This window comes from Marmota marmota, unplaced genomic scaffold (genome assembly GCF_001458135.2).
Source record: "Marmota marmota marmota unplaced genomic scaffold, marMar, whole genome shotgun sequence".
Classification (NCBI taxonomy): domain Eukaryota; kingdom Metazoa; phylum Chordata; class Mammalia; order Rodentia; family Sciuridae; genus Marmota; species Marmota marmota.
The window spans coordinates 48,629,786-48,645,722 of NW_025999853.1; the positions used below are offsets into that span (position 1 = coordinate 48,629,786).

The 15,937-nt window shown below is 51.5% G+C and overlaps 2 protein-coding genes across 3 annotated transcripts; both read left to right on the top strand.

Annotated features, from left to right (window-relative positions):
• The first annotated feature begins 564 nt into the window (after positions 1-564).
• Stac3 (SH3 and cysteine rich domain 3) lies at positions 565-7,634 on the top strand. The gene is made up of 11 exons (XM_015483147.2): positions 565-707; positions 968-1,232; positions 1,439-1,536; positions 1,744-1,816; positions 3,613-3,710; positions 5,434-5,500; positions 5,701-5,747; positions 6,008-6,093; positions 6,286-6,337; positions 6,427-6,564; positions 6,743-7,634. Exons 1-11 carry the CDS (start codon positions 642-644, stop codon positions 6,839-6,841), a joined length of 1,089 nt encoding a protein of 362 aa, XP_015338633.1. The 5' UTR covers positions 565-641; the 3' UTR covers positions 6,842-7,634.
• A 5,843-nt stretch (positions 7,635-13,477) lies between these two features.
• Positions 13,478-15,751, top strand: Ndufa4l2 (NDUFA4 mitochondrial complex associated like 2). 2 transcript variants are annotated; one of them, XM_048806853.1, is made up of 4 exons: positions 13,478-13,697; positions 14,008-14,096; positions 14,850-14,920; positions 15,018-15,751. In XM_048806853.1, exons 1-4 carry the CDS (start codon positions 13,479-13,481, stop codon positions 15,035-15,037), a joined length of 399 nt encoding a protein of 132 aa, XP_048662810.1. In that variant the 5' UTR covers position 13,478; the 3' UTR covers positions 15,038-15,751. The 2 variants fall into 2 exon arrangements, with proteins under 2 accessions (XP_048662810.1, XP_015338639.1); XM_015483153.2 differs by having other exon boundaries at positions 13,558-13,697; positions 14,850-14,910.
• The last annotated feature ends 186 nt before the right edge of the window (positions 15,752-15,937 follow it).

Below are 15,937 nucleotides of genomic sequence, written 5' to 3' on the forward strand. Positions count from 1 at the left end.
CCCCAATCCATAGTCTATTCAGCTTCTTCATTTCTCTCCTTATCTGTGAGTAGTTGGGTTTTAGAAGTGAAATTATTACTCCAGGATTAGCTAGGATTGAAGGTGGGGGTGGGGTGGGGTCCCGGGAATAAAGTAAGGGAAGGAAAGGCTCATATTACTCTGAAAACCTAAAATAGCTGAGGCCTAAGGCAAGCTGGGACAGAACTAGGCATGGGCCCCAGGGTTCAGGAAAGAGGGGAAGGAAATGTCTCAGTCCATCCTTCCATGTGTGCACTCCAGAATGCAATGTTAAACTTCTTGAAGAGGGGATGTGGAAAGGTGTGTCACATTTCTATTCCCCATGAATAGGAAAATGCGTGAAACCAGACAGCCTTAAGTATTATGTTGGGGCTGTAAACTCTGGGGCTACCCCTTGGGGCAGAAGGATGGGTATTAGTGTGAGAAACTTTAGCCTGTTGGTCTTTTTTCTAGATCTTCATGAAATATTTCTGTTCATAAGCCCTACTGAAAGATCTCTGTCTACCCAAATTTCTCCCAAAGCTTCCCCTTCAAGGACCACCGTACTTTAAGGGATAGAAATAAGGGAGGGAAGAATGGCAGTCAAAATTTAGATTTCATAGTGGGGTCCAACCTCTTGCAGGATGACAGAAAAGGAGGTGCTGGAGTCCCCTAAGCCCTCCTTCCCAACAGAGACTCCGCAAAGTGGGGTGAGTCTGGGCCTCTCACCACTGGGTGTGGGCGGCTGGGAAGCCATTACAGCTTCTACAAGAAAGTGCTTAAAATGACCCCACTTGTGTATGACTCATTTATTTTTAGAATGCTATTCAGCACCTGTACCCCAAACCCCTAACCCTGGGGCAGATTGTTTGACCCAAGTTAGGAAAACGTCCAGTTGGCTTTGACTCCAGCTACCGTAGGAAGAGCAAAAGTCCTTTTAACACTGGATTTCCTTCACTCCTTCCCTCAGCTACAGCGGCTGAAGCAGTTATTCAGGAAGGGGTCTCCAGGGACAAAGGAGATGGAGCTTCCCCCAGAGCCCCAGGTCAATGGGGAGGCAGTAGGAGCTGGGGGTGGGCCCATCTACTACATCTATGAGGAAGAGGAGGAAGAAGAAGAAGAGGAGGAGCCACCCCCAGAACCTCCTAAGCTTATCAATGACAAGCCCCACAAATTCAAAGATCACTTCTTCAAGAAGCCAAAGTTCTGTGATGTCTGTGCCCGGATGATTGTGCGTGAGTTATAAAGGGAAGTAGAGAGAATGTGATGTTGAAGGCAGGGGGTGGGGACAGGTTGTAGGAGAAAAATATTTGCAATGGATAGATGGGCTGTGTCAAGATTCAGCTTATGAAAATATGATTAGAGGGAAGCACAGAGTAACTGTGGGGTACAAAGGGAAAGGGCAAGCTGGATTCTTACCCAATGTTCTCCCCCTCCCAAGTCAATAACAAATTTGGGCTCCGCTGTAAGAACTGCAAAACCAACATCCATGAACATTGTCAATCCTATGTGGAGATGCAGAGATGCTTCGGCAAGATCGTGAGTAGGGTCTGGGGAATGAGAGAGTAAGAGGGAGGGCACATGTTTCCAGTTACCCCCTTGTTGGTCCCTCAAGTCATCCCATACATCTTCCTGCTTTCTCAGCTCATCTCTCTTACTCTGATAAGGGGTAAGCACTCATGGGAGAAGTGGGGTGCTGGGCCCTACCTTGCTATCTCTAATGCTGCCCCCCATCCCATCCTACAGCCACCTGGTTTCCGTCGGGCCTATAGCTCCCCACTCTACAGCAACCAGCAGTATGCTTGTGTCAAAGATCTCTGTAAGTGCCTCATAATGAACCTGAGGGAGTGGGCAAGACCCAGAGATGGTTTCACACCACTTTTAGCTTTAGAAGCCAGATTCTGAAACAGAAATATTCTATTTCCCATAGTTTTCACTTAATATTTTTGGAGTCATTTTGGTTGCAGTCAACATTCCCGTTTTAGCTAGGCATGGTGGTGGTACATACCTATAATTCCAGCTACTTGGGAAGTTGAAGCAAAGGCCAGCATGAGCAATTCAATGAGACTCTATTTAAAAAAAAAAAAAAAAAATTAGGATGATGCTCAGTTGTTGCTGGATTCAATCCTCTGCTCTCCAAGAGAAAAAAAAAAAACAACTGTAAACTAAGAGGAGTGAGATTTAGCTGGAACTACATGGAGCTAGCAGAGGTGGAGTCAAGACTGAGAACTTAATCTTCACTTCAAAATCTGTGTTCTTCACATGCAAAACCATTTATTTTTTATAATATTTATTTTATGGTTGTAGTTAGACATAATACCTTTATTTTTATTTATTTTTATATGGTGCTGAGGATGGAACCCAGGGCCTCGCACGTGCTAGACAAACGCTCTATCGCTGAGCCACAACCCCAGGCCTTCAAAACCATTTCTAAACAAGAACAAGGTTTCTAGATTGTCCTTATCCTTGTTATAGTATCATGCCAGACTTAGGACCAGACTCAAAAGTTGTGGACAACCTGGAAAGTTCCTAATTTGATAATCCTTAAAAAATTATTCATTGCGGGGCTGGGGATACAGCTCAGTTGGTAAAGTGCTTGCCTTCTGTGCACAAGGCCCTGGGTTCAATCCCCAGCACCACCACCAATTAAAAAAAAAAAAAAAAATTCATTGATAATTTGTTCAATGTCACCAAACAGTGTGAGAAGCATGGGTGAAAAAGAAGAGCCCACTGGTTGTGACACCCAGTTTGTACATGCTTCTCAGCAAAGCAGAAGGCAGCAGTTAAGGGAGCATTCACCTTAGGAGAATAGTGATTCCAAGTATGCCCTAACTCCCAAAAAGTGTACAAGGTTGGCCGGGCACAGTGGTGCATGCCTGTAATCCCAGTGGCTTGGGAGACAAAGGCAGGAGGATCTTGAGTTCAAAGCCAGCCTCAGCAAAAAGCGAGGTACTAAGCAACTCAGTGAGACCCTGTCTCTAAATAAAATACAAAATAGGGCTGGTGATGTGGCTTAGTGGCTGAGTGCCCCTGAGTTCAATCCCTGGTACCCCACCCCCCCAAAAAAATGTAGAAGGTTGTCTTTCCAATATCATATAAAGTTTTGTCTGGAAGGAATTCTGATCAATATTTTTTCTCTATTATATTACTTTTCCAGTTATTTTATTTATTTATTTATTTATTTGGTATAGAGATTGAGCCCCCCAGGGTACTTTACTACTGAGCCACATTCCTAGCCTTTTCCATTTTTTATTTTGAGTCTGGGTCTGGATAAATTGCTTAGGGTCTTGCTAGGTTGCTGAGGCTTGCCTCAAACCTGCAATCTTCCTGCTTCAGCATCCTGAGTCACTGGATGTGTGCCACCATGCCTGGCTCCAGTGATGTTTTTTAGGACCATTTACCCTTTATAGATTAGTGTTATGCAGCTAATCCTTCTCTAACCCTTCCCTCCCCTTTCTCCCTCTATCTTTTTCTCTCTCACACACACACACATACACAGTCACCATGGATACCTAGTTACCCAATCTCCCACTTCTCTCTTCTTTAGGAGGTCTCTTTTCTCCAAGCCTTTCTCTGCCTCCCCTATAATGTCTTCCTTCTCTTCCATTTCACTAGCTGCTGCCAATCGCAATGATCCTGTGTTTGAAACTCTGCGCACTGGGGTAATCATGGCAAACAAGGAACGGAAGAAGGGCCAGGCAGATAAAAAAAATGTGAGCCTCATACATTCCTACTGGGTCCCTACTAGGAATTCCATGGGGCAGGTTATTTTCCCCTTTGGAAAGCTGACAGGAACTATAAATCCTTTTCCCCAAAAATGGCACAATTCCTAACAGACACATCTTTGCATGCAAATATAGAGGACTTTATGCACATGCTGTGGCTCACCATGGGCCTTGGTTAAGAACTACTGTCATATAGTGTGTTTCTCAACTCCCTTTTGAAATTGTCAGATTAAATACCACAGAAGGCTAGGCTCCATGTCCTTGGCATTGCTGGATAACAGAGGCATGAGTTGTGCTTTTGGATTTGGGGAAAAGAATTTGTCATTTCCAAGTAATCAGAAAATTCTAGAGCCATACAAAGAGGGTCTGTGAAGATCATTCAGTTTGACCCATTCATCTTACAGATGATGAAACTGAAGCACAAAGCTATTGGCCAAGAACAGCCTCATTTCCATTTATAATAGAGTTGCTAGATTGGTAATATAGACTTGTGTTCAGTTCTGCAAGGAATTTATATCTTTCTAAACAACCACTATGGACTAATATGGATGATAGTTACAGTTGGATCAATTCCTCAGATTGATTGAATGGCAGTATACCAAAGAGTCTAGGTCCTTTAGGAGTTTCCAACTAAAGGGAGATTTCTGAGGCCTTACAACATGATTTGGTCCATGGTCCTCATTGATGACCTTTTTTTCTCATTGATAAAAATGAAGTTGTGTGAAAGCTAAGAGGGAAAACATATAATGAATAATATATTTTAAATTCTTACAAACTAAAAGAGCCAAAACTTATAATTTTAAATTTCTTTAAGAAAAATATACTTATCTGTTTGAGAAGGTTGGGCACAGATTAGGGATTTCTGTGGTGTGAACTATAATTTACAAAACCTTAGCTTTGCTTCCAGAAAGGATAGCATACTTTTGGATTCTGTTCTTTTAAATTAATTCAGGAAAAAAAAAAAAAAACTGTGCTGCCCACTTCCCTCTCCCCCGTCCTCACTCTTTGGTACTGGGGATTGAACCCAGGGGGCTTGCCATTAAGCTCCATCCCCAGCCCCTTTTATTTTATTTTATTTTTTTAATTTGGAGACAGGGTCTCACTGAGTTGCTTAGGGACTCACTAAGTTGCTGAGGCTGGCTTTGAACTTGTGATCCTCCTGCCTCAGTCTCTCAAATTGCTGGGATTATAAGCCTGTGCCACTGCACCAGCCTATTTTTCTCTTACACAGTGGAATACTTTTAAAGGGCAGATAGTACAATGAAAGACCTGGAATCATGGGGATGATTTGAAGGGACTAAAAATTATTAGAGAAGAAAAGCCAGAAAGGACATATCAGCTTTCCTCAGCTATTTAAGGAGGCCATATTTGTTTCACATTTATAGCTCCAGAGGGCAAATCAAGACTAATAACTGAAGATTACAGGTAGAATAACATAGGCTCAAGGCAGGGAACTGCCCTAAAATTGCACAGGGTTACTTTGTAAGGTAGTAAACTCCATGCCATTAGCTACATTCAAACACAGGTAGGTGACCTACCTGCCAGCTGTTTCAGAAGAAGTCTCTGCATTAAGCAGATGGTTAGACTAGATGTTTCCTCCTTCTTCCAACCCTGAGATCCTATTATTCTATAGTTCTCTGGCCTGACTGGAGAGCCAGGGTAAGCATGGGTTCCAAAGGCAATATTTCTCTAACTCTGGTATCCCCTTCAGCCTCTAGCAGCCATGATGGAGGAGGAGCCAGAGTCTGCCAGGCCAGAAGAAGGGAAACCCCAGGATGGTGAGTGTTAACCACCTCTATCTACAGAAATGGGGTAGGTTTATGTGTGGGGTTCAGTTATGTGTGGCACAGAGAGTGGAGAGGCAAGGGGTGGACCAGGCTTAAAAAAAAAAAAAAAAGACAGATTGCCTTTCAACACAAGGGAAAGAAAATGAGGCCTACACTCCAGGAGGCAAAAACATTTGTGTTTCCCATCCCAGGTAACCCTGAAGGGAACAAGACGGCTGAGAAAACACCTGATGACAAAGTGAGAATCCTTTCTCCCTGTAAGGATCCCAGTCCTCTCCCCAGCCCAGGTCTGATACCATGTATGGCCTCAGCAGAAGTTCCCATCACCCTTTTCCTTGCTTTGCCACATCCAGTCCACACACACACACACACACACACACAAACACACTAAGCTCAAGACTTAGGAGTTGGAATGTAATATGTCTAGAGAATGCTCCTCAATGTGGGGTACAAAGAGGAGCCCTGAAACACATTACCCCCACCCTCTTTCATCCCCAGCACAAGCAGCCTGGCTTCCAGCAGTCTCATTACTTTGTGGCTCTCTATCGGTTCAAAGCCCTGGAAAAGGACGATCTGGATTTTCCGTGAGAGGCCTTCAGAGGAGAGGGTGGGGAGTACTGGGGAATGAAGAAGGGAGAGCTTGACTCCCTATGGGAAATGAAAAGGGGGAACCCCAAGCTTGGATCCTATTTGGGCTGGACTTTTCGGGGCACACCCAGGGAGTGGTACATGAGGCAGGCGACTAAATCTCAAAGGCCTCTTCCTTCCTCTCCCAGGCCCGGAGAGAAAATCACAGTCATTGATGACTCCAATGAGGAGTGGTGGCGAGTAAGAGAAATGGCAGGGGCTAGGGGTGGGGTATGTGTTAAATATAAAACCTGAAGTGAGAGATTGAATCTTCCCATTGTCTTCCTTAGGGGAAAATCGGGGAGAAGGTTGGATTTTTCCCTCCAAACTTCATCATTCGAGTTCGGGCTGGAGAACGCGTGCACCGTGTAACAAGATCTTTCGTGGGGAACCGCGAGATAGGGCAGATCACTCTCAAGAAGGACCAGGTATCTCTGGTGCTCCAACCGAATCCCAAGCCTGAATGCTCCTCAGCGGGTCACACTCCTTGGAGATCATAACCCATTAATGAGACTAGGACGAGCTTCTGTACCCCAAGATCCGCTGCTCTCATCTTCTGCCTTTTCCCTCAATTCCTGTCTTAGTCTCTAATACTTAAATTTCTAGATCGTGGTGCAGAAAGGAGACGAAGCCGGCGGCTACGTCAAGGTCTACACCGGTCGCAAGGTGGGGCTGTTTCCCACCGACTTCCTGGAGGAGATTTAGGCGTGAGGGCGCCTGCAGTCGGGAGACACCCATCCCCATTCTGGGCGGGCCCAGTGGAGGTTGGGGAGAAAAGAGACAAAAGCAACTGGACTGCTGGGGGCGTGGGGTTTAGGAAGGCTCTGGGAAGGGACTGGTTCCTGCCTCCCTCCCCACCCCTGGCCTAGGGCCTCGGATACCTGGTACTCGAGCAGCCCGCAACTTCTCCGCCCATCTTGAGAGAGAAGACATCTCCACTAAGGAGGCGTCCAGGGGTATTGCGGGTACGAACTTATTTGAATGCTGCAAATTTATTAAAGTTTTGACAAGCCGAGCGCTGTAGTGTGCGCTTGTAATCCCAACAAATCGCGAGGCTGAGGCAGAAGGATCCTAAATTCGAGCGCAGCCTCAGCAATTTTGTGAGACCCTGTCTCAAAAAACAAACAATAATAATAATATTTTAAAAACTGGGGATGCAGCTCGTGGTAAAATGCTCGAGGGCTTAATCCGCGGTACCAAATAAAGTTTTGACAAAAGTTAGAAAAGTTTGTTCTTTGGGGACGAGGAGAAGGCCTGCAATGGAGTGGGAATCCTCTCCAGCTGTCCCCAGTCTCTCCCATAAGGTATCAAACTTATCTGGGCTGAGACTGATGGTAGGCAGGGGGATAGGTGGGGGAGCTGGACTGGAGTCGTCATCCCAGAGCCCCCACTGCTGGAAGCAGGATTGCGTGTCAAGATAGGTATCTCAGCTCTTGAAGGTTTAGCCGCGGGCGGCCCTTTGCATTTTAGAAACTGGCTCAGCGCCGAGTTAGGCCACCAGGGGGCGATGCAAGATCTCGGTTGGAGAGGGAAGGATAGGGACAGGCTGTAGCGGGTGGACAAGGGTAGAAAACGAGAGACACCAAGCCCGAGACCCTAGGCCTGGAGGGGGTGGGGTGCGTGCCGTCTTCCATGGCAACACTTCCTCAAGTCCTCCGGGAACCCAGTTAGCGAGGCCGGGGGGCCTAACCCCTCCCTCGCGGCCCCTGCCCTAGTCCTTTCCGACAGGTACTGAGTGTGAGGACTCGGGGCAGACAGCTAACTGGCTTTCCGCTGAGACCCCCTGCGGCGCGCTGTATGCAAATGTTATTATTTGCATATGCAAGTATGCAAATACGCCGGCCCTGGTCAGGGCGGCAGGTGGCGAGGAGCGGGAAGGTGTGGGGAAGAGAGCAGAACGAGACAGAGGAGATTGGGGACCTGGGAACCGACCAGTGAGAGGCAGCCTAGGGTGGTCGCTGGAGTGAGGCAGGCAGAGGGTCTTGGGCTTGATGGCGGGTGGGGGAGGGTCAGCTTGGCCAGCCAGAAGCTCCTCTTTTCGTCAGCCCGTTGTCTGCCAGGACTGAGGTTGGCACCGCCTAGCAAGGTTGGCAGCGGGAACCCGGGCACCATCTGCTCCTGGCGGAGGGAGGGCAGAGGCTCAGCTGGGCTGGGGAAGTGGAGGGCCCGGGACGGGCGTTCTCCCCCTCCCCGCCTCTTCCTTACAGAAGGCTGAAGTGATGGGGGTAGGGAAACACGCAAGACTCGCTGCAGGACTGGATTCAGTTTCTTGTTCCCTTTGCCCTTGACTGTCCCGGATGCGGGGGTAGGGAGCAGGGTCATTCAGGAAGACTCAGGCAGCACCCGTTTTAATCACGCATGGGTTAGGTTAGGGACAGGTCACAGGCACACGCACACACCACAATCACAAGTCAACCTTTTACTCCCATCCCTCCTCGGGATCCGCCTATCACAAGTGTGTGAGAGGAGAGACAGCAGCGGGGCTCTGATCACCTCTATTCATCAAGAGGTCTGAGGGGCTCAAAACCGGAGGCCCTCTCTCCCGGGACCACACACACACACACACACACACACACACAGCTGAAGCAAAACCAATTTACTGGCTCATTGGGCGGCGATGCTGGTGTGGGGGTATCGAGGAGCAGGGAGAGCGGCTGTTCTCCCCTTACACTCGGGGGGCGCCCCCCTCCTTCGCCTTACCGAGCCGGCAGCTGTCCCTAATTAGAGCGGTGGTTTAATTGGATTTATCAGCAGTTAATAGGAAATTAAGCAAAGGGCCCGAGAGAAGGGGGGCGGGAGTAGCCGGGAAACAGACTGTGCTGAGCTGGAAGGAGGGGTATTGGGGTGCCAGGGGTGGGGAGAGAAGACACAGTATCACAACTGAGCCCCAAGATCACTCCCTTCTTCTGCTCAGTAAGCTCCAGGCCGATTGAGCCCTGGCCCGCGGGCCGGAAGCAAGTCCCAGGAGGGGGCGTCAGGCAAGACAGCAACCCTGTTTGAGCCCCCAGCGCCTCCCATTCCCACAGCAGCCGCCTGGGTGATGGATGATGCTGCCTCACACTGCAAAGGTCATAAGTCTGGGCCAAGGAGCAGACTGAATTGAAAATAGATCAGAGAAAGGGCCAGGGTACTAGGGTCCAAGACTCAACTTGCATCCTACCCCTCTCTACTGTCCAGTCTTGAAGTCAGAAGATTGGGCAGCAAGGATGTGAAGGTCGGGTAAAGAGGTGGGACTCTCACTTTGAAGCCCTCTTGGGGGATCTTGGGAATCTCCCAGTGCAGCTGCCACTGTCCTCCAGTGGTCCTACCCCACCTTCCTCACCTGCACCCTGCCAACTGCAGGAGTCAGGGCAGCAACCCACTGGGACTGCTTGCAGTGGATATCCAAGGACCACACCACCCTCTCTGAGGACCAGGGAGGGAAGCTTGCAGGCTGCCAAGAGGGGGCTACAGGCCTCTGAGTCCACAGCCCCAGGTGCCTCCTGTCAGCACTATCTCATTACACTGCTGGGCTAACAAGGTTTGCTCTGGGGGCCCTGGCGACCTCTGAGCCACACTTCACCCAGAGGAGCACAGATGGCAGCTCCTGAATATGTGTAGGTTTGAGTCTCTGAGTGGCTGTGGGTGGTAAGGTCTTTCTGTGCCCATGACAATTATGAGCACCGGTACTCCTGGTGTGTGTTGTCTGTGCCCTGGGTGTGTGAGCTCCAGATTTATGTCCATTTATGGGCTCTGATTTTGTGTCTGTCCCTGAAAGTAGGTATTGTTGGGTTTGCCTATTTCCCACTCCCAAGCTCATCTCTGATTTCCAAGCCCCAGGGTGTCTAGGTGTCTGGATGTTGATATGTGCTTTGGTGTGTCTGTGTTTATGCGCTCTTCACGCCTGGGTGTGCCCCAGCTGCGTGCAAGCATCTCCTTGTCTCTGCCTTCAGGCCTGTATGTGTGAAAATCAGGAAGAGCCACTGGTGAGTGTGTGTTGCTCCAGCATCTCCTCCTGCAGGTGTGTGTCTCGGTGACAGTGAGTGGGCGTGTGCTGGGTGTGAGCCGCGCGGCGGCGGCGGTATACATCCGAATGACAGTGCGATGCGCGTGTATGTGAATATGCGCACGCGCGCGTGACTGGGTGAGTCTCCCGCCCCCGCTCCTTCCTCTCCCTATTTCTATTCCTCTCTCCTCTCCCGACCGGCTCGGCTCCGCCGTCCGCATCATCTCCATCCATTATTGAAGAAACAGCCGCGTCCGCTCCAATCACATCAACACCCCAGCCCCCTCCCCGTTCCGCTCGCCTGGTGGCTCCTCTGGGTGCTGTGGAGGGGGAAAGCCCAGACGCAACGGGGAGCGCCGGGCGGGAGCGGATCATGACCCTGTGCCAAACACCGGGACGCCGGGGTCCCTGGCGGAGAGCGCTTTGCATAAACAGATGGCACCGGCGTCTTTGTCTCATTCTCTTGCTCACTCGCCGCGCAGCTCCCGGCTCCGCTTCTGTCTGACTGATGCAATCATGATCATCTTGGAGCCTCGGGACCCCGCGCCTTTAATAGTGGCACAGAGGGTCAGGGGGCCCGGGGCTCCCGAACAGCTGTTGGGCACTGTTTCCCTTCCGGGCGCCCTCTCCACATCCCACAGCTGCAGCAGGAAGATCGAGGCCACTCCGAGGTGATGGGCATGTGGAGGTGACCAGGGAGGGAGACCCTGAGCAGTGTACTGAGGTGTCTCCAGGCTGTCCCATTGGACTGCTGCCGCCTCACAGGAGCAGCAAGCCAGAGAATAGGAATAGAGGTGGAGAATAGAGAGAAGGGGGAAAACAGAGAGAGACAGAGCAAGGCGTTTGTAAAGATAGACACAGGGAGATAGAGAAATGTAGAGGAAAGGAAAGACACACAAGAAAGAGAAACATGCAGAAGGACAAAGCCAGGTAAAGGGAGAGCAGCAGGGAGACATACACAACCAGAATATAAGAAACAGAGAGACACAGACACATAGAGACACACTCAGAATCAGAGGTAGTCAGACAAATGACTCAAAGAAGAAAGAAGGGCAGAGGCAGGCCAAGTCAAGAGTGTGAGTTTCGGGACCTATAGCCCCAGAGTGGGCGTCCCAGTCCGGCATGGTGAGAGGAACCAGCCTGAAGCTGGGATGCTGCTTACAGCAATCTTCCGCAGCAATCCTCCAAGACCCTTCTGCGGTCTGTGGCCCCACCTCACACCAGAAGAGTGAAAGCTGAGGGGACCTACTGTCTTCGTGGCGGGCGTAGCGGGAGTGACCCGTGGGAAGTGAACCTATACGTTTGCAGGCTTAGACTTACCTGCCCGAAAACTGGGCATGTAAGGGCCAGCACTTCCTGACCGGAGAGCCGAAGGCCTCTCCCCGGAGTTTGGGAGCCGCTCCTCCAGGGGGCGCTCGCGACCACCATCCCGGGAACAGGGTAGCACCCGCGAGCCTGTGTTTGACGCGTTGAGCTGCCAGCTAGAGGATTTGGGTCCTAGTGGAATTTAGTGTTCAGTCTGGTCCGGACCCGACCCCAGGACGCGCCTAATTCATGGCTAATGTCTCCAGCGGTCCATCACCTCGGTAGGCCAGCGGGGCCTTCCAGAGTCATTGTGGTGAGAAAGTGCAGGGAAGGGGGCGGGGGCGGGTAGGGAGAGAAAGAGGGAGGAAGGTGGGGGAAGAGAACCCAGAAGTTCTGTGTTCCAGCTCAGCCCCAGAGATCATGGTCCAGGGATGTGAACCAAAGAAGAATAGGCTCACAGAAACTAGGACCACAAGCAGGTAAAAAGCCAAGGAGTCACGGAAAGCCAATATTGGAGGGTCAGAAAGCCGGCTGAAGCCCAAAGCAGGATAAACAGTAGCAGTTGTAGCAAAGAAGCGGGACCAAGGGTCTGTGTCACCAGAACTCAGAAGAAAGGGCGGAGGGAAGAAAGTGAGGGCCTCAGAGCAAAGGAACCCGGGCAAGAGCCAAGGATCCCTCCCGGTGTTCTGACTCCTCAGCTGTGCCACAGAATGCCAGATGTGCAGCCCAGCTGGGCAGCCGCTCTAGCTAGAGCTCCCAGATTTTTAGCCCAGCGGGCTGAGGGGCTCTGTGTGTGACAGGACACCTCCTCCCTGGCCCAGCCCTGGAGGTGCGGGCGCTCAGGGAGGGTTCTGCGCTGCTGGAGGCTCTGACATTCCCGTCAGCACCCCTCTTCCACCATCACCCCCAACACACACATCGCAGCGAGTCTCTGTCTCTTTGTTCTCGCCATGTCTCTGACACTTTATCTCATTATCCGCCGGAGGGAGGCGGAGAGCCCGGGACCCCGCAGCCTAATTACAGCTGCGCTTGTCAGCCCAGGGCGGGGGAGGTATCAGTGTGAGAGAAGGGGAGGGGGTCTTCAGGAACAGCCTTCTCCTTTTCCGTACCCCTGAGGGGCCCAGCGGCGGGTGCACAGCTCGCCCCTGCCCGTGCAGCCGTAGGGAGGGTACCAGAGAATAGAAGTGGGAGACCTCGGCAAGATCCCAGCGGCAGAGGCGGGAGCTGATGGTTGAGGTTAGCGTGGGAGTGGGAAAAAGCGGATGAAGCGGGCTCCTGCTTCCCCAACACTTCCAAATTCCAAAAAAACGGGGGTTGGAGCCTTTCCATCCTGGCAGTGTAGCATACACCTGAATTGGCTGAACAAGAGGCAATCACTCTGCAATTCTGTCTCTGTGCCTTTTTCTTTTTCCTACTTCATCTTTTCTATCTTTGCTGGCTTCCTCACTCCATTCTCTTCTTGTCCTACAGCCAGAGACAGAGGTGGAGGGTAGCCTCTTTGGTGGTGGTAGTGGGGCTCCACCTTCACTTCTACCCCAGGTTGCCAAGGAAGTCAAGTCTCTCAGACTCCCAAACTGCCACAACTGACCTTCTATCCTGACTCAGATACCCCTGACTTATCCAGCCTCCAAGCATCTTTCCAGGGCAACCACAACCTGGAGAAACTGCTCACAAGATGGGCTGGGCAACTCTAGTGAGGCCATCCATCCCCCTCCTTCTCCCACTACTCTGATATAGGGCAGAACCAGGATCATCAGTAACTGGTAGCTCCTGGGTGGCTCTAGGGGTGAGGGGTGTCAGGAAAGCTCTGCAGATGCCCTCACTGGTCCCTCGTCCCTCTGGTCCCACCTGTGAATACTTCACACGTGCTTGTTGCAGGTCTGTCAGTTTGTCCCACTTTTGTATCACCCTTCAGTCAGTCTCTTGGTGCCTGTGGGGCCCCTCTCTGAGAGACCTAAAGCCCCAAGTATGATAGTGTCCCATGGGTCAGGGTGCAGGCACATAGAGGAGAGAGTTGGGGAGCAGATACTTTCTGACTTCCCAACAATTCCCATGTCTGCTTTGGGATTGCCGGGCTTAAGCGAGCTGGGTGTGGTGTGGTGTTGGAAAACGCCAGCGGGCTGGGCTAGGCTGACCCCTCCCTGGTGGGGGGCGGACCCCAGGAGAAGGAATAGAGAAGAGCCACAGAAGAGCACCAGACACTGGAAAGGCGTTATGGCAGGAACCAGTCTAGGGGCCCGCTTCTACCGGCAGATCAAAAGACATCCGGGGGTGAGTTCAGTCCTCAGAACTTGGGATTCTAACTCCTAACTCTCATGCTGTCCTACCCTGCAAGTCCTCCAGAGCCCTGCCTCCTGCCCAGTTCCCCCAGTGCTCCAAATCTTCCCTTGGAGACACCCCTCCTCAATCTATCCCTGCAATATGCCTCCATATCCCTGGAAATTACCTCAGACAGTTTGGCTGAGGGGTAAGGAAGACCACAGAACCAGACCTTGGGTGGTTTGGCAGACAAAAAAATTTAACTTGTAAAGTTAATGGGAACTATGAGGAGGGGGCTGACCCTGCCCTGTTTTCTTTGCAGCTCATCCCAATGATCGGTTTCATTGGCCTGGGCATGGGCAGCGCTGCACTCTACTTACTGAGACTGGCCCTACGCAGCCCGGACGTATGGTAAAGGCTGGGCTTGGGATTGCAAGCAAGGGTCCTGGGTGTGGCAAGGTAGAGTGGGAAGGCTTGGACCTTTCTGGAACAATGAGAATCCGTAACCCTAGCAGGAATCCCAAGGCATCTGGTATCTTGGGGCTGGAACCCTGACTTGGGAGACCCCTGCCTTCCTTCTATCCCACCTGACTGCTAGACTTGCTAGTTTGGAGCCAGCTGAACCTGTGTGGCTCCAAGGCCCTGTTGCCTTGGCAACGCTGCTCTGCTGTCGCTGCAGGCTTTTGGGTACCTCTGTGTCCTTGCAGGTAGACTGGGGGTATGGCTGGGTGAGCTACTGGGGGTGTCAGTGGGGCTGGGGAGGTGCTAAGACTTAACACCCTGCTGGGAAGCAGCAAAGATTGATTGCTTTCATAAAAAGATGCACCTACCCACTGCACTGTCCAAATTCAAGGACTGAAACCCCTGCCCCTTGAGATCTGCCCAATTCCCAAAACTCTGCTCTGAGGGGTTAACCTAGGGTAGCAGGAAGCAAGGGGTAGGGAGTCCCTGGACTGTGTTGTCTTGTCACCAAGCCTCACTCTGACAATGTGACAAGCTTCTTGTCTCACTTGTCAGCACCCACTAACATGCTCCTTCCCATCGGTCTCTAGGAAATGGGCCCCCAAGGCAGGAGACACGGAGGGGGTGCTAGGGTGGGGGTAGAGCCCTAGCTGGAACCCAGTCCCAGATTAGAGACTCTAAACACTCCCCTCTCTTCTCTAGCTGGGACCGGAAGAACAACCCAGAACCCTGGAACCGTTTGAGCCCCAATGACCAATACAAGGTACTTCCAGGTGACTAGGGCTGCTTGCCCATCACTCATCTCCTGGTGCTTCCCCTATGGGGCAAAATGGGTCTGTCAGGACAACTCTCCTTTCCCTCTCCTCTTAGTTCCTTGCGGTTTCCACTGACTATAAGAAGCTGAAGAAGGACCGGCCAGACTTCTAAACAGACTGGGTTCATGAGTTCCATGTAAACCACACACTCATTTCTTCCATTCCCTGCTCTCAGACCCTGGGGCATCAGTCTGGCCATTCTGTCAAGTTCCTGCTTATACAGGCTTGGTTCCCACGCAGAGAACGCAACTCCAACCCCCACCATCCTCCCTCACTCCCATCTGCGGAAGCGCCTCTGACCCTTGGATTGAGTCCCACATGGGGGAGGGGAGTCAGGGCGGCAAGCAGCAGCTGGGTCCAACCCAAAGGGCCCAAGCCAGCCCCTCTGCTCTCCTACCCTGTACTTGCAGGGTGTGGTGCAAGCTACGTGTTAAGCGTGGCCTACGTGAGCCAACAGCAAGCAGGGACCTGAGTGCCAAGAGACGTGGCAGGCCCCATGTTAACCCAGGCTCTGAGTGCCTGCCCAGGGGTGGTGCTGCTCAGGCTCGACTGGGCTCGTCGCCTATGCCCAGCCTGCCTAGGCTGAGGCACCCATGCCATGTTACATGCTCCTCCCTTGCCCAAGCCTGCTGCCTCCCACACCAATAGCACCCCCTCCCTGTACGCACCTGGCCTTCCCCCAGCAGCTTCCCACTGCTCCTCTCCCCTCCCTTCCCTTGCTCCCTTCTGTCCCAGGGGATCAAACAGAAGCAGCCGTGGGCAAAATACAATTTCATTTAACAAATTGAATTTGCTGCGCCTGCTAATCACGTCTGGTGTCCGCTCTGATCAGAAACACAGAGGAGGCTGAAGCCTCCTGGGGCCTTGTGGTGGTGGTGGTGGTGGTGGTGGTGGTGCTGGTGGTGGTAGGGAAGGGAGGAACACACTTTGAAGGAGTCAAATCATCTGCTGGCCCAGGGGACCCCTCCCACAGTA